Source organism: Aegilops tauschii, chromosome 3 (genome assembly GCF_002575655.3).
Source record: "Aegilops tauschii subsp. strangulata cultivar AL8/78 chromosome 3, Aet v6.0, whole genome shotgun sequence".
Classification (NCBI taxonomy): domain Eukaryota; kingdom Viridiplantae; phylum Streptophyta; class Magnoliopsida; order Poales; family Poaceae; genus Aegilops; species Aegilops tauschii.
Window position 1 is genome coordinate 614,956,938 of NC_053037.3, and position 25,668 is coordinate 614,982,605.

Sequence of the window (25,668 nt, forward strand, 5' to 3'; positions counted from 1 at the left end):
TCTGGAAACACATATAAATGAAAGAGTAATACCATAATGAAAAGCAAGTGATGAGCAACCAGTTGATGGTGGGTACTTCTTTGAGCCCGTGGAACAAAACTATCTGCCTGTATATCACCATATGTCATGATTTTATTTCGTGAAATGCCAAACATCTTAAAGAAAAGAGTTGTGAAACAAAAAAAACAAGGAAGCAAATAAACAAAAAGGTAACAATACATGGCACATAACTAAAAGTACACATGTGCATGGCAGCCCGACCCGGAGGCCCGAGCCCGAAAGCCAGACATTTGGGCCGGGCCTGGGCTTCATTTTCCCGCCCGAAGCCCGACCCGAAAGCTCGAAATGGCAATAAATGTATATTTTATTTGAAATATAGATATATTATATTATTTTAATATCCCAAATCTAATTATTTTAATTGAAGAATGGCACTATTCATGTGCTTTGGGCCAGGCCGGGCTGGGCCTGGGCTTCATTTTCCCGCCTGAAACCCGGCCCGGAAGCCCGAAATGGCAATAAATGTATATTTTATTTGAAATATAGATATGTTATATTATTTTAATATCCCAAATATAATTATTTTAATTGAATAAATGGCACTATTCATATGCTTCGGGCCAGGCCGGGCCGGGACCAGGCTTAGGGTTTTTGATTTGGGCTTTACAAAGCCCGGCCCGAAACCCGGCCCGGCCCGGGCTTTGAACAGGTGTAAGTAAAAGGGTAATATCACGAGAGAGAGAAATCACTGCATGAACATAAAAGGTAAATAGTTTGATTCTAAAGCTTAGCATCAATTGAATGCACGCACGCACCTCTTTCTAAAGTTGAAAAAAATATAATTCAAGGTACAATAGATAAAGATACAGAACAAAATACAATAGATAAAGATATATGATATTTGTTTTACAATTGTTATTATTATGTAAGAGAATAAGAAATAAGTATGGAAATCTATATGATCAGTGTACGTAGTTGGTACAGAAAGTGCTTTATTACTTTGATGTGAAGATAGTGGACATGCACCAAACTGACATGCTTCCTTTTCTTGCGAGAAACCTACCTGATGGTCTACCACTGCCTGAGGAATGACAACAATGGACTAATAATCCATAAAAAGGAAAAAGAGGAAAGAAAAAAGTGTGCTGCGTACTCAAGAACAATTAATACTTGCTGGATGCTGCTGCCTTCACTACGAACTAAATTCATAATTAGAAGGATGTGGAAACAGAAACTTAATTTCCTAATATCTACCAATTACATGGCTGACAAAACTTACATTGTGTAAAAAGCCCACAAAGCAGCACAAACTTCCATAAATCCACAAATACGTTGCTTTGACCTAGAGTTATACTATTATACTTTTCCCAAGGTGAAACCACATGAAAAACTCACCTCAAAAGGAGCAGCATAGGGACTTAGTTGAAGCTGAAGGCATGGCAATTGCAGCTAACATGCATGGCGATGTTGCAGCAACACGTGATGAGCAAACCTTGGATGCATACTGCTTTCCTAGGAGTGGAGAATGGCTGCCAGATTCGATATGGGTGCATGCTTCGGTTCAGTACGGACGTAGTGTTCAATCTGTTGCATTGCAACAAACAACACCCCAATGGAGCACAGGGATTGTGATGCATGAATACAATGTGTTTTTATCGGATTGTTACTTGACAGGTCTGAGATTTAACGGACGAATATGGTCTTAAAAGGTGTTATGCAACTGCATCTATTCAATAAAATACTCCCTTCGTCCGGAAATACTTGTCGGAGAAATGGATCATTTCTCCAACAAGTATTTCCAGACAGAGGGAGAATGTAGCAAAGCTAGCCATGACGGATCAAGGTGAGCTTGGATAGTAAATTGTTGAGTTCCTCCTTCGCATATCTGTAGTTCTGTACACAAAAAGATAGAAATTATGGTTTCTTTAACACTGAAAGAACAACATATAAATTGATTTATGCCACCGCAATATGACAACAAAAGGGATCTGGTTAGAAAGAGGAACGTTGGATCACATGGGAGCGTCCAGCAATCCGGCATATGCTGGAGTTGCGCATATGTTGATCACTGCTGCCGCAGATGCAGTGATGCACACCATCTGATGGATGTGGAGAGGTCACATGGAAGACTGGAGGCCTGGAGCACACCCCGCTTCTCGACCTTGCACCCATGAACTGAAAAGGATCCAGCACTCGCAATCGTCAGTGAACCGCACACTGAAGTGCTCCAGCAGCGTGAATCTATGAGAAGAAGAGTAGGCAATGGCTAAATCTGACCTTGGGGCCATGAAGAATAGACAGGACACAGCGGCAGTGGCTATGGTGATATACATGATCAGGATCGCAGCGACTGGGAAGCAAAGGTTGCTGTTTCGACCTTCACCTGCGTAATATGAATCAACTTGCAGCGAATCGGCTAAAACATGTGCGTCGATGGCCCTTTTGTTCAATTCAGGTGAGATGCGCTGCCGGCCGCTGGAGAGAAATTTCTACAGTAGTTTGACGAAAAAACCATCATCTATCTTTGAAACTGCCATCAGTACATCAGCTCCTCTCATCATAGCCACTATATTGACCGGACTAAGAGGAATAGCTAGATTGACGTCTCGTGATGCGTTCCTAGCCTGGACTCATCCTTGCCCAAATGCTTAGTGTTGCGTAACCACTATATCTCTTTAAAACTGCCATTAATACATCGGATCCTCTACATTAATTATCATAGAAACTTATCTGTTCAAAAGGAAAAGCTAGGTTGCAATACAGTCAAAATCTTAAAGCTGGGAAGATTGAAAGGCTGCACAATAACACGATCGTTGAGAGCCTGGATTGGATTGTGGCCTTCTTTTTAGGTCGACCTGCGACATCCATAGAGCATGGAACTTGAGGACGAAATGGAGGGCAGACATGAATATAGAATCAGGAAGAAACTATATTCGATACCTTGCAGGAGGGTTCGACGACTCATGAGGTAGAGATGAGACTCGCTGAAAGTATTGCATACATCCAGAAGAGGCTCGTTGGATCGTTTTATATGAAGACAACGCTAGGGATTTGTGGATGATGTTTAGGTTCCTTGCAGCGTAGGATCACCGGAGGAAGTCTGCGAGGGAGGAAATGTCATAGAGAAATGGGCGTTTACACTACGGAGTTGTAAGAAGATTAGACATGGGATAAGTCGTTTTGCTCTCAATCCTCTAGTTGGCTCATGATAGAAATAATGTCTGAGAATTTGAGGATAATTTGTATTCACTTGTTTGGTTCATGGGAATTGACGAGGGACTAAACAAGAAAAGTTAACATAATTTATGATGAATGTTAATATTGACTCACTAAAATAATTCCCTTCCAACTCCCCCTCCACTGTTAATAAAATGGTGGGAGTTGGAGCCTCGAGTCCTATGCGTATTCCGTTATGAATTCGCAATCTCCCTAACCAAACAATAAATTTGAAGTCATGTACTTCTTCAATTCCCATTCCCTAGCTCTAATTACCCCCAACCAAACACTAAGATTGACTCACTAAAACAAATCCAGTCCAACTCTCAGCCCCTCCCATATTAATAAAACGGTGGGAGTTGGAGTCTCAAGTACTATGTCCATTCCCCTATGAATTCCCAATACCCCTAGCAAAACAATATATTTGAACTCCCATACCTCTTCAATTCTCATTTCCTAACTCTAATTACCTCCAACCAAACACACTGTCAGGGAGGGAGACATCATAGACATCTGGTAGGACAGTAGGCCAGGACTCCAGAGGTATCTCATCCGACGACGAAAAAATAGTTAATGGCGAAGTATCAAGTGAAAACGCCTATTCAGTAAACACTGAAAACTATCATCGTAGCCCACCGGATAGAGAACACATGGTACAAATAGAAGGTGGCAATATAACTAGCCACGGAACCATAGCTTTGCAGATACCCCTCCCCTTACATCCGATATTAGTAAAGAACAAGAAAATAAATTGGGAAACGAAAAAATTCGCAAGGGCGACTTGGAGATGGTGCGGGCGGCGATTCACCTGCTCGATCTGTGCCACCATGGGGCCTCCTCCAGCGATGATGACCATGTGCCCTAGCTCCTCGAAGGCCCCATCCTTCTTTCTTCCTTGCCCTCGGTCGGCATCATATGGCATCACTAGCCGTCCGTCGGCCCCGTCCTGCAACGTGAGCCCTCCACTGACCATGACCCTCCTCCCTCCGTCAGCCTCGGCTATGAGCGAGTGCTCTATGTTGGGTGTTACTCGCCCTTTGGAGCACGCATCACTGTCTCTTGTAATAAGCAATGGTGTGAGCGATCATCTGTCCCCTGCCATGGAACCGACTCCTGATAGTAGTAATACACAGGTAAGCAATGGATTTATTTGATGGTTGTGTTTCTTCCTCCATTGATGAAAACTGATCACGCCAACGCCATGGTTGCTTTTCTTAGCTGGGTGGTCATTTGCTTTTGTAAACCCATAATTGCAATGAGGAAGGATGGCATGATAGGAAATACATCCTCCCCCATCAATTTGGATCGCTTTGGTACACCAAAAAAAGAGCTACGGACACCCTGTTTGTGTGAGTATCATTATCACCACAACTTAGTTCAAATTCAGCTAGCAATTACTAACTTGTACGACTAATGGGTTTTGTATTTTTGAGATGTCATCATATATACCTGATGTCCTACAAGTGCACATGACTGTTGTAGAACTTTCGTAATAAGTAAAGTGTCGAACCCACAGGGAGCTGACGGGAAGGCACCACAAACCCCGCAACTATGCTATCAATTAACGCAGTCACGTACTCACCCAAGCCGGAGTATGGAAATAGTATACTCTATAAGTTGCCAGGAAACTAAATAAAAGGTATTTACTACACTACGAACAAGAAAGTTAAAATAGGAATAATAATATACTATGTTAGTAGAGATGGTGCTGGACCTGTAAAGCGCTCTCTGGGGTTCCGGAATCACTACCACTAATATGGACTATCATATCGTCTATTCACTGTTCAAATGCTTCAGTGGGCAGAGCCAGGTACAGAACACGTTCTACTCTAGGTAGACTTCGTGCAACGTATGCCACTACCGCAGTGTACCCCTGTAGGTTACCACTACTATAATTAAGGGTTTCCCCATGAATGCAGCCTCTCTAATGGTCCTCTGTTCATCACCTATCAGTTGCAATGGCGAGGAATCAAGGATTTTACTGTGACCTCGAATTACCTCCAACATCCCCAACCCTCACAATGACAGTAATATACTTCACGGCAACAAGGCAATAATGTGAGTCAGTGCTCTTCTCAACATTCATGAAGGCTACTAGCTCAAATCATGAATAGAGGATATTTGACCACATCAAATATCATATAGGGTTCAACAATATCCCAAGAACTAGTACAACAACTCAAACAAATACATGAAGGCTAGGGACAAGTTACAAGACAACATCAAGCCGGTGAAGGGAGAAGGTGCGGTGGTGACGGTAACGATGGTGGCAGCGGCGCCGACAGTGATGATGGGGGCGCCACTGGTGACGGTGTCAGTGTGATTTGGGTCGGTGCCCATGGTGGCGGAGCCTCCTCCTTCTTCCCTTAACGTCTGGTAGTGGAGAAGCAATGGAGATGGTGTTGTGGATGAATGAGATAATCGACATGATTGGCAGCGGTGGCTAGGGTATGGAGGTGCATATAAATGATGCCTCCTCTGTCTCCTTCGTTGATCTGATGCATCCAAGGGCTCAAGATGAGCCTTATCCTCCCCCAATTCCTTCATTATGAGCCAAGGATCTCATGGGAAAAATTGGGGACGAAATTGGTGAAGAATTCCGTCTGGAGACACAATTTTCTGAGCTATCTAGATGTCATATGGCCATCCATACGACCAGCCTTGGTCCTATGGTGTGTCGTCTTTCATTGTGTCCTCCTCCGGTAAAACAACTGCCATTTCTTCATACGAACTCGAAATTTGACGTTCTTGGGCTTGTTTGATTCGTATGAACAATACCAATCCATTTCTAGTTTAGATCTGGATTTGGAGAAATTTGGAAAAATGAATTTTTCGACCTTTGAAATGGCAAAGTATGGGCCCTCTGGTGTCTCCATATTGAACCCGTGTTTGATCCTTTCATCGTGCTTGGTCCCAGGTTGCTCCAAAACACCTAAAGACACAAGAAAACAAAGAAAACTAATAAAAACCAAATAAAATATTGAATGTGGAATGCTTACAAGGAAAGCGTAAATACCGGTAATCATGCATAAATGAAAACTATTTACTTCAATGGGACATGATATATAAAGAGAACATGTCACAATGAGATCTAAAAATGCGTAAAATATAGAGCCATCAACCTCCCCATGCTTAAAACCTTGCTCGTCCTCGAGTAAGAAGGTTGACTACCAAAAGCTAACTGCAACCAACTCTAAGCTTACATTGAACCAAACCCCAAAAGTAATACAAGCTATCCCCTTAGTTCCATCATCACGGAGGTCAAGAAAGAGGAACATATTTTTGTGGAGCCCAAATTCCCATGGCCAAAGGTTTAGAGAGAAGGTTCATATTATGTCACGAACATAGCAATTCCTATCATAGACAAAAAGAAATCATGAATGGACGATCGCTTCAAAGACACCAGCCCGAGGCATACCAGGTACAATAGCAAGATCGTCTGTCGGCATGATTCAACTGCTCAACTACCTAAGCAGCAATGAGCGCAAGCCTATGCCTCGCACTTAATGGAAAAATATAATGATGGTTGGGGTTTTGAGAAGTCCAAAACATAGAGAATCTTGCATAAATGCAGCTGACCATTAGGCAATGGAGAAGGCCTTACGATCAATGTAAACGCATGGAGTATGGATTGCCAGGCAACTAGGATGCACATAGAGCTATGAATATATGAAAGCTCTCCTATGGACTAAGTAGGGGTGCATCCAACTTGCTTGCTCGTGAAGAACTCAAGCTTTTGAGGATGCTCGTCATTAGACTATACAAGCCAAGTCCTATAATGTAGGTTCTCCAAAAGTATGAAACACATGAAGCTCATGAAAGTTTCTACTTTACAATGCATGATGTGTTGCTACTTTGAAGCAGAAGTGCATACTAAAAAGGATAATGGTGTTGCTCCTTATCCCATCCTCACATTTTTCTTTTTCTTTTTTCTTTTTTTGTGGCACCCTCATGGTGCATCATTTATTTTATCTCTCTCCCCTTTTCTCTTTCTCCTTTTTATTTTGTAGGAGCAACACCTTACAATGATGAATGATACACCTTACAATGACTCACTTCAACTATATGTAATCATAACTCAAAACTGAAAACATGACAGAAACTCAATATGAGGAATACCTCTAGCAGTGTACAAGTATGTGCAATGACCCGGTGTAGCATGGACATAAAAAACAGAGAACCAATGAAAATATCAAGCTAGAAATAATATGATGATGCAAGCCATGCTAATGAAAACATGTCTCTAATCATATAATGAAAAATGATGGTAGTGCATGGCGATATGCGCGGAATGGTTGTGAAAATGCCATGTAAGTAGGTATGGTGGCTGTTTTGTGGAGGTGAGGTGTTTTATGTGTAAGAGAATAAGAGAAAGTCCTCGCACGGGTTTGGATGTACATGTGATGTATGATCCAAGTCTCAATGTGAGAGTGGGCAATGCACGGCGCCGTAGAGGCTAGCAATATAAGATGAACGGGAGTGCAAAGGGTTCAACTGCTTTAGTCATAAAGAAATCAAACTCTACACAAGAGTATCACGGTGTCATGTTGCATAAGATTCAAAAGCTAAGTACACCAAGGGGATGGTTTGGTGGAGATAACCCTCGTTACGTGTCTCAGATCAACCAAAGATGTTGGGTTCATCAGCAAAAAGCCTCTATCATCATCCAGTTGCCAATCAAGCCACCACTAGAGTCCCCAACTTATGTTATTAGGTGAAGAAAGGCAATAGTTCAAATGACTCCTTTATTGGGCTTTTGATAAAAGAATATGGCAATGTTCTCAGAAGATAACCACATTTCCACTTGCTAAGTAAACAAATGCAAAGCAAGCATGTCAAAACAGCAGGACACACTAATGCAAGAAAACATTATGATAAAGAGCATTGCACAAGACACTACACATGCAAATATAACCACCCCACGCTTGGAACTTTTCATACTAAACTAGTGAAGATTACGAAAGTGAAAAACTTGCAGTTATTAAAAGAGAGTGCAAGAAGTGATTATCTCCCCAAGCTTACATCTAAACAAGGGTTAGAAACTTTTACTGTTGCGGTGCATATGACCTACTCCTTTCATCCCATAATATAAGAGCGTTTTTTACACTACGCTAGTGTCAAAAACGCTCTTATATTATGGGATGGAGGGAGTATATTTTAATAGAAGTGGACCTTGCTTCATGTGATCTCTTTGTTATTTTCCGAGAACTGCCCTCCAACAGAACCTGCTAGAGAAGAACTAGAAGAAAACAAATTATTTTGTGCTCCCGTGTTTTTTCAAAAAAAAAAAGGTAGAACAAAGGGTTAGCAATACAAGTGATAAAAATATACGCCTTAAAAAGATAGGTTCAACTACCTAAGCACCTCTCTTAACTAAATAAATTATGTCTAGAAGAATCGGTAGCCCCTAGGTTTGGATGAAGTGCGGGCGAGGCAAGACATAAAACACAAGTGTGCAACATCTGACGTGCCTAATTGAATAGGTTCTAACTTAAGGCGAGACTCACTACTAAACAATTTTTAGTTGAATGAGGTTTGTATTGGAAAACTATACCCGGCACTTGTTGGTGAAGTTCATCACAATGAGGCAACCAAGTGGCTTATGTGGGTCTTTTATATGGTTGGCACCATACCATACATGTCACTACATAAGGTCCGGGCCTATGCGAAAATAACACATGAAATAAAAACATTGATTCAGTATACAAATAGAGTTCGTATATCCAACCTGCAAAAAGAAATAAAGAAAACATATTTGCTAAAGAGATTGGCTACGGAGTCTCGGAAGTAATTAACACTAATTACAAAGCAAATGATCCATTAAAAAACACCTCATTGAGCTCAGCCATTGACAATAAATCAATTGGAGGGTTTCCCTACCTCATACGAGCGCACATACGACAAGGTGCAGTTGTATCGAACACCGTCGTGCGTTCTGGTAATCCATGCCCGGCGTCACCCTCTCAGACGAGCCCGCGTACAAGTGTGAGCGCCTGTATGAAACATTGTCTTATGTTCTAGACATTTTCTTGTCGTGGTTTTCTTGGCATACGAGCACATGTACGATCGCAAGCGCTCGCACGGTACGCCATCTTCTGCTCTGTGAAGTGCTCCTTTATGGCCTTCAGTTGGTACGACCGCACGTACGAGCGTAGTTGCTCGTACAATAGGTGGTCGTTCGTTCTTGCCTCCCTGTTCCTCGCAGCCACGAGCTGATATGAGTGTGCGTGCGACCGTGACGTTCGTATGTTACACCGTCGTTTCTTCTGGAGTTGTAGAACTGTACGAAAAAAATTGTGCTTCCTCCTCACGTTAGGGACATAGCATATTTGCAATAAAAATAGGAGGAGGTATGCAGCAAAATACAGGTTACCGACATGCTGAAAATTCACTAACGCAAATTCCTAAACTGACTCAAATAGCAACTACTCAAAGCAAATATCAAGTGTCAATGTGAACATGAATGCATCTATACTCAAGACACAAAGCTAATAAAGACACATACAGGCTTCGGAGTTACCTCCCTGGCAGTGCTATCTTTATAGCCATATAGCTAGGCTTCGAGGCTCAATAAGGTCATCCAAACGGATCCCAAGGGATCTGAGCCCCGACTTTGAGACCTTCCTCCGACAGGGGCTAGGAGCACCTCATAGATGAGCTCAGTCGGAAGCGCACTTGCTTAGGGTGCATCGACATCATATTTGTACATCCGTACTAGCTCTTTAGCGACTACCAATGCACCGAACTGGGTGGAGATGCCTGAAAGGTTGGTTGCTTCAAGTTGGAAATAATGTTATATTCAAGAGCATGAGGAGCTACAGGTAGATCATAACACGGTGCGGCAGTCGAGGGGAAGCAGCGCGCGGCAGGCCAGGTGGTGCGGCAGTCGAGGGGAAACGGTGCGCGGCAGGAGGCACGCGCAACCTTGAACGGAACCACCGCATGATTAGCGCGTTGACCAAGTAACGCGACGCGAGTCACACCAGGACGCCGAAAAAACGCCGTATTCAAATACGTACAAGGCATCCCACCGTGGACGGGTGGGCAGCGACTTTCTGAAATAAGACCATCATACCCCCGTTATGAAGGGGTCTCAGGCAATCTCAGCCCTCCTTATGTTGGGTTGGCGGGGGGGGGGGGGGGGGGGGGGGGGGGCGTTGTACCGAAGCGAAAGTGTAATTTTATTAATTAAGAGTTGCTCTTATTCATCAGCTGAACTGTTAATAAGAACCACATGTGACGAGAAAGAGAGTCATTATAAATCAGCACATTTTCATTTGGTACTAGAGATAGAGATATGGATGCTCTGTTGAAAGGAGCCGAAAGAAGAATAACTTTACTGAGTGCTTCTAAAAAATGCTCCCGGTTGTCGAATTATCGCATACTCTTTCCCAAACAGGGACAACAACTTGATGAGACGAATCTTGGTAATTTTGCATATCAAGGCTATGTATATAACACCTGTCGGCAGGAACAAAATGATGCTCAACTGTAGTCAGAAATTGAGATTCCAATAATAGAGGCGATGATGAATCATCTTTGCTCTCCAATTCATCTCCACCGTCCATCTTCGCTGTCACTCACCAGTCGCCACGCTTATAAATACACCCCTTCCACCGCACATTTGTGATAGCCAAGCAAGCATCAACACGTACCAGTACCCAGCACACTAGCAGCTAGCTTAGCTCACCATCTGCTCTTAGAATGGCGGCCTACTACAGCGCCGGCAGGCCCATGTCCTACTCCAACACCGAGGAGTCCTTCGACGGCGGCAAGACCGTGTACTCCACCACCACCGAGGAGTGCTACGACGCTGGCAAGCTCGGCCATGGTACCGGCTACGGCCAGGGTCAGAGCTATGGCAATGGCGGGACCAACATGTACTCCAACAACACTGGCGTCGACTCCAGCATGTACGGGCATGGCGGCGGCGGCGGTGGCAGGACCGTGTACACCACCACCACCGACGAGTGCTTCGACTCCGTCAGGCCCGGGTATGGGCAGGGCCACGGCTACGGGCACAACAACGGTGGGGCCATGCCGTACACCACCACCACCACCGAGTCCTTCGGCGGAGGCGAGCAGGGGCAGGGGTACTACAAGAAGGAGGTGACGCAGCACAAGAACAGGGAGCGCGTCGGCGAGGCCGGCGCCCTCGCCGCCGGTGGCTTCGCCCTGGTAATTACTTAATTACTCTAGCTTAACATTACATACTACTCCAGTTAAACCATCTAAACTTCAAGATGAATGAACCTTTTGTGTGGTACAGTATGAGGGGTATGAGGCAAAGAAGGACCCAGCCCACGCGCGGAAGCACCAGATTGAGGCCGGCCTGGCAGGGGCGGCGGCTGTCGGAGCAGGCGGCTACGCCTACCACGAGCACCGCGAGCAGAAGCAGCCCGGCTACGGCGGGAAGCAGGAGTACAGGATGCCTGTCCACAACAGCTACAGCAACTAAGTAATCATGCATGCAACCTTAGCAAAGTCGATCTATCCTATGGACACCAATAAGATCGATAGAGCATATCATGCTGCAGGCATGCATGTTTTGCTACAGCACTCTTAATTTCGGCGTCTCTACCATAAGCTAGCTGCAAGCGTGCGTGCTGCCGCTCACGTGTGCGTCTGGTATAGTACGGTCGCCAATATGTACGCGTGTATGGATAATGTGATGTCCAAAATAATAATAGAATCAATATTAATATATACGTCGTGTATCGATTATGGGGAATGGTATACGAATATTCATGTCCACCTGAGCTCATCTGATATCAATCAAGCGTAAAATAATAAAAATACTAGAAATTTTCAAAAAATTCTTATCTTCTTTTTTTGCATGGAAGATGTTTAGGTGGGTGAGGTCTGTGCCAATTTTCAGCGCCTTAGAACAGCTGAGTAGCTCTCAGCAAAGACACAATTCGGGGCTCGCTGAAAATTGGCATGGAAATCACGCACTCAAACATCTTACTTGTCAAAAGAAGTCAGATTGTTTTGATTTTTTTCTAGTATTTGTTTTCATTTTACTGTTCACTGGCAGGAGCAGCTGTGCTCAGGAGCCATTTAGCCTCTCTCAAATGGAATATTCATTCTCTCTCGCAACTATTCTCACACCTATTAGTGCATACTAGTCGTTAACCCGTGCATTCGCACAGGCTAGTTGCAAAATGTTAACTTAGAATCCCTTACCATAGGACATAGAAATGTGTTGTGTACAACCACATTGACCCGACATACCATCGAAACCTAAAGGATCTGAGGAATCAGCACTAATTTATTAGTGAATATATTTCTGTGAATAAGTTATTCGTATGTCTGACTGGCCATAAACTAAATTGGCAGAAAAACTATATATCTTAAGATAGAATGCTGATTATTTATATGGTTTCTATTTCCACTATATGAACAACAGGAATGTGAAATCCAAAAAACCATTTAATGTATGACTAGTCACATTGACCATGATTTTTTTCCTCGCTTGAGGAGCATGTGGAGCGGTTGAATACATTGCTTATGTCTATTTATGTATATGTGGATTTTAACATTCATGCACACTAACTATCTAAGAATGCTCACACTGTTGTCTATGTTAATTTGTTACTCCCTCCATCCCAAAATAAGTGTCCCAACTTTGGACTAACCTTAGTACAAAGTTGTACTAAAGTTGAGACACTTATTTTGAGACGGAGGGAGTATTTCATAATCCCTTCATCCCATAATAAGTGATGTCTTGCATATGCCTTCAATCAAACTTCTAAAACTTTGACTATGATTTTTTTTAGATTAGAAATGTGAAATCGTATACACTCAAAAAGTATCCCTAGAATCTTAGAACTTTTTATATACACATTGCAATAGAAATAAGTGGTTAATGTTACATCGCGAAGGCCATGTGAGTATCCAAAACATCACCTTTTTGTTATATAGTGCGAGTATTATATTTTAAAAACTATTATGTGTAACAGTTATATTTATTTCCTGAATCATAAGTTTTGTCTACTCAATTTAATAATTCATTCTAGAAAAAAAATTAACAAACACATACTATCATGTTTGAAACTTGATAGCCTTCCAGTTAATTGAGAGTAAAAGAAGTAGCCAAAGAATGCATCCTTCTCAAGTGTGTGAATCGATGTCAACTAATTGATGATACAAAAAATAATTTTGAATTAAAAACACCGAAAATAAAAAAATAAAAAAAGAGAACATCACAACTTATAGAGAGCTTATGTCAAACATCAAGGCAAAAACCTGTAACAAAGTAGGCAGCACTAGATTCACTAGTAACACATAATAATATATGTATATGTATAGAGTTACTTTTTCTTACTGTACAATGTAGATATTACAGTACTAAATCTTCGATACTATTAGGTGACAATTTTTCTTTCATGTTTACGGTGTCCGCCGCCGCCGCTGCACCCGATGTCCGCGCAGCACCCCATCCACGAGACGCCGGCCGCGCCCGCATCCATCCAGCATGGGAGCAAGAGGTCCCCGTCGCCACTGGCCCGACCGGGCTTCGCCTAGCCTAGCCCCTTGTGGCAGCGAGGGAGGAGGAGGGGACGGGAGGGAGGAGTTCTGGTGGCGGCTAGGGTTACCTCCCCGTCGCTTGCAGGAGCGACGCGGGAGGGAAGGGGGGAAGTCGTACTTGTATGACTAGGGTTTCCGGCTCTCCCCAGCGAGGTGAGGCGTTTCGGCCTCTTCGCTAGATCTCTCTCCCCCCTCCCTCCCCCTCCCCTTCTCACACTTCCCTTCACCGCGGTGACGTCCATGGGTGACAGGCGGGCGGACAAGCGGCCGATGGAGGCTCCGGTCCCTGAGGCGGAGCGACGGCGCGAGAAGGCATTGTGTGAGCAGGCGAAGCATGAGCAGGGGGCCAGGGCGGCGGGCCGGGAAGATGGCGGCGGCGACTTCGAGCAAGGCCATGGTGGCGGATACGGTCGAGGCTATGGTGGTGGCCATGGCCAAGGCTATGGATCTGGCTCCTACGGGCGCGAGGAGGATTGGGGTCCTCCTCCCCCCTGGTGGGGCCAACAAGAGAGGAAGAAGAAGCACAAGCAGGGGCAGCGGCGGTGCGAGCTTGAGCGGAAGCCGCAGGAGCATCCCCTATGTGGTGGGGGCCATGGGGATCCGCTGGCCAAAAAGCCGCGGGCGTCGGATGTGCCATTGGCGGTGGCTTGCCGGAGGCGCGGCGGGGTTCGGCGGATGCGCCCATTCTGGTGGAAGAAGATATCGGGGCAGAGTGTTTCAAGTGCAGCCGGACCGGTCATTTCCAGGCCAAGTGCACCTCCCCCCTCCCTCTGTGTGATCTGTAAGCAGGAGGGCCACGCCTCGGCCTACTGCCCAACTAGGGGCAAGCATCTGCACCTCCAAGTCATGGGCAGTGCCATTCCGGGCGAAGGCTTCTTCTGTATGGAATTCGAAGAAGAGGAGGAGGTGGAGGGTTCTGACCTTAAGGCTGCTAATGGCGCGATTCTGACGATGGAGCCAGGGAGGCTCTCGCTTCGCACGCTCAAGCAGGAGCTGAAGCACATGGTGGCTAGGGATTGGGATTGGCAGATTTCTCAGGTTGGGGACAACGATTTCGTGGTGATTTTCCCTACCGCTGACCTGCTTCATATGGCCAAATCTAGTGGCAAACTCTTTCTTTCAATCAATGACATTACGGTGCTGGTTCGTGACTCGTTTCATGAAACGATTGTGCCTCTCTCCATGCCTGAGGTTTGGCTTCGCCTCCACGACATTCCTAAGAAGCACCGCCGTGTCGATCGTCTGATGGAGAGTCTCAAGATGTTGGGCAGGTCAATTGTGGTGGACGAGCTTTTCCTCATCCGGATGGGGCCGGTGAGGATGAAATTTGGCTGCAAAGCCCCTGAAAAGATGAACGGTTTTGTGCAAGTGTGGTTTAACCATGAGGCTTATGACATCAGGGTTGAGGTGGCGCGGCTGCCGAAGCGCCCAGGGGACGGGCCAGCGGCGCCTTGGCCCAACGACGCTCCTCCCCGTCCCTCTGACAAGCGCGGTGGCCCGCCTGGTTCGGGGACCGGGGGGCCGTCTGGACAGAAGCAGGCCAAGCCCGGTGACCAGGTTGGTCAGGGCAGCATCAATGGAGGCCAAGGTAAGGACGTGGAGATGACGTGCCGCGATGAGGATCCTGAAGACAGCATGCCGGATACGTCGATTGACACTGAGACCTGGGACCAACTGGGCATCAAAGAGCTCGCTATCAATGAGGACAAAGATGGCGCGGAGCCTGGGTCGCTCGCGGTGTCGGACACGGCTTGGAGCAGTCTGCCACCGTCCCGCGCCCTGGTGGGTGTTTTCAACCAGCTTGGCCCAAATCCGAAGTCAGGCGCGGGCCGCGGGGCTTCGGCGGTCGCCCCGGCCTCCCCTAGTCTGTTGGGCTCTGACACGGGAGTGGTGCTCAATGAACCAACCATCCACAACCCCTTGTCAAGCCGCCGCAGCTCAGGGGGCTCTGGGCGTGCCCCCAAGAAGACGGCTGGTCGGAAGTCGACGGACAACCCATCAGTCTTGTCTCTCCCTTCGCCTGCTGCTACGGCGAGCATGGATCTGTAGGTTGCGCTGGGCTCTGCGGGCGCGTCTGCCAAGGCAAAGCGCTCCAAAGCTCCCCGGTCTCTCTGCGTGCTCCAAGTGCCAGGGCCAATGCGGCGCTGGGTGACCTTTCTTCCATGGAGAGTGCGCAGCTTCGCCTTGCTGACAAGAATCTCGAGACTTCAGGTAACCCCCCCTCCTTTAAGGTTCTGAATGCTTTTACTGATCCGCAACTAGCCTCGATCCTAGACGACAGCAGTTTTGAGTTAGGTGTGGAGGGTGGTGCGCTTATCTCTCTGATTCGTGCTCGCGAGGATGCCCAAGCGGCGCCGGCTGAAGCAGCGGCTGTGGCCAAGGCCAGGGAGGCCAACGCCACGGCCCTGTCTGCCCCTGACACAGTAGGGACTGTGGCTAGCGCAAGCCCGTTAGTTCTGTGGGATGGGGGTGCTGAAACTAGGGAGGTAGAGGCAACCCCCTCGACTAGCCGTGCCCCGGCCAAAAAACGTGTGGCAAAACCGGTGACCTCCAGAGGGGTGCGCCTTCGCAATCATATTATTTGATGTGTCACTTGTTCTGGAACATTCGTGGTTGTGGCCTCGCGGACAGGCGCACACAGCTTAGAGAGTATATCGCCTGGGAATGTATCGATGTCGTGGCGCTCCAAGAGACAATCAAAGCTGATTTTACCTATAGAGATCTTGCGGCCTACGACCCCCTCCGGCGTTTCGTGTGGGGTTGGGTTCCCTCCTGTGGCCATTCGGGCGGTCTTCTTCTGGGATGTAATAGTGATGTATGTGATGTTGTAAGGTGGGATTCGGGCTCTTTTTTTATTTCTGTTACGATCAAACACCGAGTATCCTTAGTTGTTTGGGCGATCGTTTGTGTTTACGGTCCGGCTGACCATTCGCGCGTGGCCGATTTCCTGGGCGAAATCCAAGCTTTGGTTGGGGCCAAGCAAGCCGCAGATAACCCCATCGTGCTTGGGGGAGATTTTAACCTTATTCGCTCGGGGACGGATAAGAATAACCGCAATATTGACTGGCCTAGAGTTACTCTTTTCAATAATGCAATTGCGGCTTGTGCCTTACGGGAAATCGCTAGGACTGGCGCTAGATATACGTGGACGAATAAACAACTCGCCCCGGTCCGTAGCGTCCTTGACCGTGTCTTTGTTACGGCTGACTGGGAAGTGCTCTTTCTCATGTGCACGCTGGTCGTGGAAACGCGCATCGGCTCGGACCATGTCCCGCTTATCCTGGCCTCCGGGGAGGACAGGATCAAGCGCAACCCACGATTCTACTTTGAGACTGGGTGGTTTGAGGTAGAAGGTTTCGGCCCCCTGCTCATTGCTCGCTGGGAGCAAGCAAGGGCTGCGGCTGGCCGCACTAGGGGCCCTTTGGACATTTGGGTATCCGCAGCCAGCGCTCTTCGTGGTTTCCTTCGCGGGTGGGGTGCTAACCACGGAAGTGAAGCTAAGCGCACAAAAGGGAAGCTATTATCGAAAAAATTAAATCCCTAGACGCTCAAGCTGACTCCGAAGCCTTTTCGGAAGCGGAATGGGCTACCTGCTATGCCCTCGAAAACCAGGTGCTCTCCATCCTCAGGGAAGAGGAGAAATATTGGCAGCGTAGGGGCGGCGTCAAGTGGGTTACCAAGGGCGATGCGAATATGGGTTATTTTCATGCTTTGCCAACGGTCGCAAATGGAAGTGCACGATTTTGAGGCTTCAATCTGAGCACGGGCTGTTGGTTAGCCAAGCGGAGATCACGGCCCACATATATGGTTTCTTCCTTTACCTGTTGGGAACAGTTGAGGAGAATAACCTGCGCCTTCGCGCGGACTTCTGGGGGGACGAAGCCCGTGTGTCGCAAGCCGAGAATGATCTCCTGGCCCTGTCCTTCTCCACGTCGGAGATTGAGGAAGCGGTTGGCTCGATGAAGATAGACACAGCCCCTGGCCCAGACGGCTGGCCTGTTGCTTTCTTTCGCCGCTTTTGGCCTGCGCTTAAAGAAATTTTCTTCGATATCATCAATGGCTTCGCGCTAGGTACTGTAGACATTTCGCGCCTCAATTACGGAGTCATCAGTCTAATACCTAAGGTCAAAGGGGCCGACTCAATCAAGCAATACCGACCCGTCATGCTCATTAATTTGCCGTTCAAAATCTGTTCGAAGGCCTTCACGACGAGGCTTGCCCCGATGGCGCAACGCATGATTGACCGTAGTCAGTCGACGTTCCTCAAAGGACGCAACATACTAGAAGAGCCAGTTGTGCTGCAAGAGATTATCCACGAGCTTAAACGTACTCGGCAGCCGGCCGTGCTCCTCAAGCTCGACATTGAGAAAGCCTACGATCAAGTGAACTGGGAGTTCATTCGTGAGGTCCTGATTCGGAAGGGATTTGAGTCAGGTTTTGTCCATCGTATCATGCACCTGGTCTCGGGGGGTCAGACTGCAGTGTCGATAAACGTAGAAGTTGGGAACTTCTTCCGCAACAAACGCGGTCTCAGGCAAGGAGACCCCTCTTCTCATCTGATCTTTAACTTTGTTGCGGACGCCCTCTCAGCCATGGTGAACAAGGCTAAGGGTGCCGGTCACATCTGTGGAGTTGTCCCCCACCTCATTCCCTGTGGGATCACGCACCTACAATATGCGGACGACACCATGTTGCTCTTTGAGCCGGATGATCATAGTGTGGCCTCGATTAGGCTCATCCTCCTTGCTTTTGAGATTATATCCGGCCTTAAGATCAACTTTCTCAAGAGTGAGGTGATAGCCATTGGGATGGATACTCTCCTCGCTTCCCGTATTGCCAACCTGCTCAACTGCAAGCTTGGGAGCTTTCCGATTAAGTACTTGGGTCTCCCTATCTCTGATAAACACATTTCTATTCTCGAGTGGGAACCTTTGTACGGCAAGGTGGCGAATCGGGTTAGCCCCTGGCGTGGTCGATTCCTCTCTTCGGCCGCCAGCCTGGTTCTGACTAACACTAGCCTTTCCTCCCTTCCCATGTTTACCATGGCCATGTTCCTGCTGGCTGATGGGGTTCACTCCAAGCTCGACACCCCTCGATCCAAGTTCTTTTGGGAGGGAACTGGGTCTAAAAAGAAGTACCGCTTGATCAAGTGGGCAGCGCTGTGTCGTCCTAAGAAATTTGGCGGCCTAGGGATCCTAAATTCCAAACTCATGAATGTTGCGCTCCTCACCAAGTGGATTTGGAACTCGCCCAGAATGAGCAGGGGCTTTGGGCGGATATCCTTCGAGCTAAATATTTCTCCGATGGAAATTTCCTCACCTCTAGGGCGAAAGGGTCGTCCTTTTGGAACGGGATCCAGGCTGTCAAGCCGGCCTTTGCGTTAGGTGCCAAGTTCTGCGTCAATAATGGCAACTCCACGAGGTTTTGGCTCGATCATTGGCTCAGATCGGAACCGCTGTGGCGCAGCCCCTATGCCATATACCAACTAGTCACTAACATAGACATACTCGTGGCCGACGCGCTTAGATCCAGCCCGCTTGCTATCTCCTTCAAAAGACCCCTCCTAGACCACGAGCGGGCCTGTTGGGATGGGCTTCTTACTATTTTGGATGGTGTGGCGCTTCGACCCGAGGCCGATTCGGTCTCTTGGTCCTCACGAGCTCCGGAATGTTTTCGGTTAAGTCTTTATACACTAAGTTAACCGAGGGACCGACACTGGACATAGCTAGGGGGCTATGGAAAGCGTCTATCCCCTTGAAAATCAAAGTGTTCTTGTGGAAAATGTTGCGCGACCGCCTCCCATCCTCTAACAACATCGCTAAAAGGAACGGGCCTTTCGATGGCTCATGTTCTTTGTGTGGTGATCATGAAGATGCTAACCACATTTTCTTCAAATGCCACCTTGCCCGTTTTGCTTGGAGTGTGGTTCAAGACGCTTTTGGTCAGAATTGGAACCCGCTCTCGGCTTCGGAGCTTCGCGCTATTCTCTTAGCCCATAGGGGTGGGTTCGGACGAGTTTTATGGCGATGCGTAGGGGCGCTTTTATGGGCTCTATGGACTACTAGAAACAAAATGACTATTGAGCACAAATTTCCTACTCACCCTGCTGACATTATTTCCAAATGTCACTTGTTCCTTCAGACTTGGACGCCGTTGGGGAAATGGCGTGACGCTGACCAGATAACGGAGGCCATGGAGCGGATTCGTGGGATCCAGATTGCTGCCCGTCTCTGAGGCGCTGTTTGTTTCGTTTTGGGCTGGCTGCTTGTGTGCTGTTCTACTGTCTTATCTTATTCAGGCTTAGGCCGGTTGCATGTATCGTACTTGAGCTTCGGCCGTTATCTTTTTGTTGTTTATGTTCGCTGAACTTGTTGGATACTGCCTGTCGGAGGGCTTTATTAATTTAAAGCCGGAACGCTCCTTGCGTCTTGGTTCTAAAAAAAGTCGTACTTGTATGCAGCTTGTGACCATAGATGCATAGTACTCCATGGTCACGAGAAACGTGGGCAGCAATTTTCGAGTATAGTCCGTACGTAGTGCATGTATATAGAGGACTTGTGCGCATAACTAAGATAGACACAATGTCGAACAAGAAAAGGAAATGAATGAAACGGTCGTATAACCGTACAAATAGCTAGAGTACGTGGTGCAGGTGCAGCCTATGTATAAATAGCATACGACCATCGCCTAGCTCGATCAGTGGTGGTGGCCGTTCTTCTTGGCGTCTTTCTTCTTGTGGTGCTCATGGAAGGCGAAACCGGCGCTACCCACGGCGACCGTGGCTGCGATCTCCTCCTTGATCCTGTGCGACCGGGCATTCTCCAGGTCCTTCTTTGCCTTATGCTTTTCGTGCTGCAGTATCAACACAAGTTCATGATGCTAAGTAACTAACTAAAACTACAAATTGAGAATGAAAGAGTGTGATAGCAAGGTAATAATATTGCCAGGAACATAGACATACCAGCGCGTTGCTCCGGCGGCAACGGCGCCGAGCTGGGCGAGCTGCTCCATGTGCTTGTGGTGCTTCTCCTCCTTGCGGTGCTGCTCGCCGCCGGCCTCAGTCTTGCTGCTGCTGGTTTGGCGCCCCATTACCAACGAACTCGCTTTCAGGAAGCTCAGCAGTCAATGGAATAGCGATGGAGTGAAGTGATCCACGAGCAGGGCCGGTCCTGAAATTTTGGGGGCCCGGGGCGAAACTAAAGCCCGGGGCCCTTAATATAGACATCATAAGAATAACATGAATATGCTTATATATGAAATATTACCAAATAACACTTGAATGCATCTAAAATCTTTATGCACATCGAATAATTTATATATATTACCTTAAATTTTCTTCCAGGATTCCTCGATGCAAAGTCACTTATGATGGGGTTGATCCGTTGATGTCATTGTCATTCAATAATTCTTCTCAGTGAATAATTAGCGAAAACCATTTAATGTCTCTTGACTCATTGTTGACCTCACATAATTCTTCAGTGATTTCAACTTCAAAAAGTTTCTTTCGGCCGATGCAACCGTCACATGCACAGTAAATAAGATGCGATAAGCAATGGAGATACTAGTGTAACAATCAACTTTCTGACATGCTTGAAAATCTCCATAGCAGACAGTACACCTGGAAAAGTAAATCTCATAATCTTCAATTAAAAAAATAAGATCATATACCTCAACATCAGATGAACCATCAAGAAAGTTTTTGCAACTTTTTTGCAACCCTCTTCAAGTTCAAAATTTCTTCTTGTTGTTGCTGATCCGATTCCAAATTTTCATTAGTTGCTTGCTCTTCTTCTTCCTCTATGACAATCATTGCCAGCTCATCATCTTATCGAAGCAGTGGAGTATTACTCTTGACAAATTTGTGAATATCTCCGCATTGTGATTGTACCAACTTATCCACAACCTTTTTTTGTCGCTACCCAATGGATACTTCACGTTTCTGGACGACATGATAACACACTGCTTAAAAAAAGAAATGGCTGCATCAATTGTTGGACGGTGCTGGCTATGCATCATGGAACAGCCATATGATTTTGATATATACCTGATGGTCCCTGAATTCTGACGAGCGTCAGTGCTTGTGCCCCTATACAGGCTAGAGTCCGGTAGCAGTTCAGTTGAGCAAAGGGGGTGATGATGGGGGCCCCTGGAATTGTAATTAGCGGCGCCAGCGAACTGAATTAGGAATGAATTGAGGAGCCATGAGGCGGGCATGCGGCTGCATGGCGTCGGCGGCCTAGGGTTGGGACTGCGTGATGCAAAATCATGGAATAGGGGATCGCGATCGCTCTTTTTTTTATATGTGAAATCGATTGCTGGGTGGGGGATCGGGCTATCGGCCTGGCTGCCTGCGTGAAAGCCCAGCGAGGCAGCTCCCTGGCCTTTTTGAATATATTTTTCTGACATGCGTTGTAGCCTGGGTGGGGGCCCTGCACTTCGGGGGCTCGGGGCGGCCGCCCCCCCTGCCCCTCCCCAGGGCCGGCCCTGTCCACGAGCCGGCGGTGTGTATGATCTGATCTGTGTTATTTTGTGGGTTGTCAAGTGCTTGGACTTAGGGCCGGGCGTGACCTTATATAGTGCTATAGCCTTGTGCACGGAGAGAAACGCCCGAGCTTCCTTCACGAGTAGGCAACACAACACCTAGATACGCGTTTTCAAATACTTTTCGAGCGTGCACCACTAGTTTTAGTTTTTTTTTTCAGTTGACTAGTACTACTGGTTTTTCGCTGTGCTTGCCCCCACGAATGCAATGTTTCGCTTTCTCACATAGTATGTACGTACCTGCCGCACATTAGCTCTCATGTAGTACATTGTCTTGTGATTGAAAGTGACATATATACACCTAGCTAGCTTGTAATTTTCCCGCAAAAAAAACTAGCTTGTAATAAACATTCAAATGCATCTGGGCCGTGTTCGCTAGCTTAACCGCGTCGGTCGGTACGTGCAACAACACGGCTAAGGCGTCTCGATTTTCTTACCCGGTCAACATGCATACATAGCGTGTAACTGAAAATGACTACTCGCTGCTGTGTAACGTAAACCGGGGTTGTACAATGTCTTCATCCATGCAGCAAACAGACAAAGTAGCATCATCCTATTTTCCACCCAAAAAAAAAGCATCCTTTCCTTTCCCGACTACGCCACAGCCCTCTCGGCACCCGACGATGAAGTGGATGGCCTGCACCTCGTGGACCCCCTCGCAGCCGTTGCGCAGCTCGGTCCAGCGCGTGAGGTAGTCGCGGAGGAGCTGATCCAGCCCCTAGATGCCATGGAGGGCTGGCGGCGCCGGCTGAGTCGCTTGTACGTGCCGGTGAAGCTGCGCACGAACGCTTCGTCGAAGTCTAGCCAGGTGTTGATGCCATTGTCCGGCGGGCTGTTGAGCCACGTCCAGGCCGAGCCCTGCAACATGAGGGGCATGTAGCGCACCGCCATGCGCTTGTTGCTGCCCGCGGTGCCGAGGGTTGTGGCGTAGTTGGTAGGCCAATCCTCCGGCCTGGTAGTACCGTTGTACTTGGGGGTATCGTGAGGAAGTGTGAAGCTCCTGGGGAAGGGTTCGCCGTGGATGCGCAGGCCGAAGCAAGCAGGGCCGATCGAGCTTTCCTCCCTCCACCGTGAGGGAGTGGGCCAACTGCTCGATGCGGTTACGGGCGTCTGGGGGCCTGAGCCGGTCGGCCACCGAAGCATGGCCAGCTGGACCGACGGAGACCGGCCGCCCGTGGGTGGAGTCCGAGGAGCGTGGTGCCGGCGAGCAGGGTCGGCCTGCTTCGTGAGTGGGTGGTGACAACCGGCATATCACGATGACGCCGGCCTCCCCTGGTACCACCCCCCCCCCCCCACCCGCCCGTAGCTGGTAGCATGCGGAGTGGAAGCTTGGAAGGTGTACCTGGGATGCTCGTCCGGCTGCAGATCGTCGGCCGGACATGGGGGTTCCGATCCGGAAGGGTCTGGCTCGTAATACTCCTGCAGCCGGTTGGCTGCGGAGATGAGGTCGCGGACGCGCTGCTGCTGCAGCGCCTCACCCACCAGGCGGGCAAGTTCGGCGGCAACCCCCTGCGCTGCCCTCATTTTCTGGGCCGGAGTAGCGTAGGTGGACCGGTTGGCGCCGAACAGCTCGCCGATGGCGCCGTCACGGTGCCGCACATCGCCCCACCGGCTGGGCTTGACGCTAGCCGAAGTGAGGCCGTAGGCGGTGTTGTAATCTTGTTGTGTAGACTCCCACTGGCGTTGCGTGGCGGCGAGCTCGGTAGCTTTGCAAAGCAGGAGCTTGCGTGACGCCTCGAGCTCGGCCACGGCAGCAGCCGGATCGGCGGATGATGCGATGGGGGCACGCAGGTTCTGCACCGTCGCTAGCAGAGGGTTGGACTAGTCGGCGTCGGGCTCGGCCGCGGTAGCCTCCCACCGGGTGCGACCATTGGTGGTGCTGGATCCAGTGGTGAGCACCTCCACGCGGACGCAGAGATCGTCGATGTCATTGGAGACGCTGCCGTCGCTAGACGACGATGGGTCGGAGATGGTGAGCACCCCGCTAGGGTACTCATTGGGGATGTGCGTGAGGAAGATGCACGGCTCGCCGAAGGGGGCGACGGAGCCGCCTACAAGGAAGGCGACACCGGTGCCACCGCCACGGGCCATGCCAGAGCCGCGGAGCCGGCTGCATCAGGCAGGCTGATCAGGCCGTACGTGATGCACTCACGAAAGGGAGTGAAGGGTCTCGTCCGGAACAAAACTCTAGCCGACGCCGCGGCCGGCCCCACCGTCGGCACCAACTATCATGCTGTGCTCACAACAGATGCCATGGGTAGGCTTATCGAACGTGGTTGGGACCAGAGGTCGCCGCTAGGTTCCGGAGGCGAGATTGGGGACAAGCGGTGCGAGACACTCGATGTATCCAGGTTCGCAGCCCTCCGGGGGAGGTAATACCCCTAGTCCTGCAAGATCTACTGTTTGGATCACAAGGGGGCTACAATGGTGCTCCTTGAGCTGTCTTTGGGTGCAGGAGGAAGAAGAGCTAGCTTTCTACTTCTCCATGCTTGTGAGAGAGTGTGTGTGTGTGTGTGAAATAAGCCAAAAGGGAAGAAGACCCTCTGCATGAAGGGCTCCTGAGGGGTCTTATATGCTAGCCCTGGCCTCAGTGTCTTCGTCTTCTCGTGGGGCCCACCAACAGTGGGGCCTGCCGGCTGCTGGGCCCGCCAGCTGTGGGACCCGCTGATAGGATGGCACATCACCCCTCACGTCACGGAGGTTGGCACAGTGCAAGGCCGTGCTGACGTCGGTCACCCCGGTCAGCGGTGTGGTGCACAATGTAGCCACGCCACCTCCAATCAGCGGTGAGGGGGCACTGTTGCCATGCTCTCTCTGTCGTGGGGGAGCGGTCCTGTCGTACGGCTCGATGGGACAGGTGCTGACTAGCCATCTGCCGGCTGATGCCGGCTGGCTGGAGCTTTGTCTCCGCACTCGGCCGGCTCGAGGGCGAGCCGGATTGAGGGGCGCTTGCTACCCGGTGTTTTGAAAAGTTGCTAAGTGTTGATGTGCCTACCCGGGGGTTATCCCCCTAACAATACTCTTAGATGATAATTTTTCTTTCATGTTTATGGGTCCAGCACCGCTGCTGCAGCCGACGTCCGCGCGGCACCTCATCCAGGAGATGCCGGCCACGCATGCATCCATCCAGCCTGGGAGCAAGAGGTCCCCGCTGCCCCTGGCCCGACCAAGGCTTCGCCAGGCCTAGCCCATGGTGGCGGCAAGGGAGGAAGGAGGTCTGGTGGCGGCTAGGGTTAGCTCCCCGTTGCTCACGGGAGCGACACGGGAGGGGAGGGGGAAAAGTCGTACTTGTATGCAGCTTGTATACATGCATCGTACTCCATAGTCACGAGAAACATGGGCATCAATTTTCAAGTATTGTTCATACGTACTGCATGTATA

The 25,668-nt window shown here is 48.6% G+C and overlaps 2 protein-coding genes across 2 annotated transcripts; one reads left to right on the forward strand and one right to left on the reverse strand.

Moving 5' to 3' along the window:
* The first annotated feature begins 10,828 nt into the window (after nucleotides 1-10,828).
* Nucleotides 10,829-11,922, forward strand: LOC109784697 (uncharacterized). The gene is made up of 2 exons (XM_020343298.4): nucleotides 10,829-11,394; nucleotides 11,486-11,922. The coding sequence occupies exons 1-2, from the start codon at nucleotides 10,921-10,923 to the stop codon at nucleotides 11,672-11,674; spliced, it is 663 nt and encodes a 220-aa protein (XP_020198887.1). The 5' UTR covers nucleotides 10,829-10,920; the 3' UTR covers nucleotides 11,675-11,922.
* Nucleotides 11,923-20,085: 8,163 nt separating this feature from the next.
* LOC120962104 (abscisic stress-ripening protein 2-like) lies at nucleotides 20,086-20,895 on the reverse strand. Its single transcript, XM_040386009.3, has 2 exons — nucleotides 20,698-20,895; nucleotides 20,086-20,598 (listed from the first exon to the last, which is right to left on the reverse strand). Exons 1-2 carry the CDS (start codon nucleotides 20,833-20,835, stop codon nucleotides 20,443-20,445), a joined length of 294 nt encoding a protein of 97 aa, XP_040241943.1. The 5' UTR covers nucleotides 20,836-20,895; the 3' UTR covers nucleotides 20,086-20,442.
* Nucleotides 20,896-25,668: the final 4,773 nt, after the last annotated feature.

Coding starts and splice junctions, on each gene's coding strand:
- LOC120962104 (XM_040386009.3), bottom strand. CDS start 20,835: ATGGGGCGCCAAACCAGCAGCAGCAAGACTGAGGCCGGCGGCGAGCAG. Junction 20,599..20,697: donor CAACGCGCTGGTATGTCTAT/GTTCCTGGCAAT, acceptor TTGATACTGCAG/CACGAAAAGCATAAGGCAAA.
- LOC109784697 (XM_020343298.4), top strand. CDS start 10,921: ATGGCGGCCTACTACAGCGCCGGCAGGCCCATGTCCTACTCCAACACC. Junction 11,395..11,485: donor CCGCCGGTGGCTTCGCCCTG/GTAATTACTTAA, acceptor TGTGTGGTACAG/TATGAGGGGTATGAGGCAAA.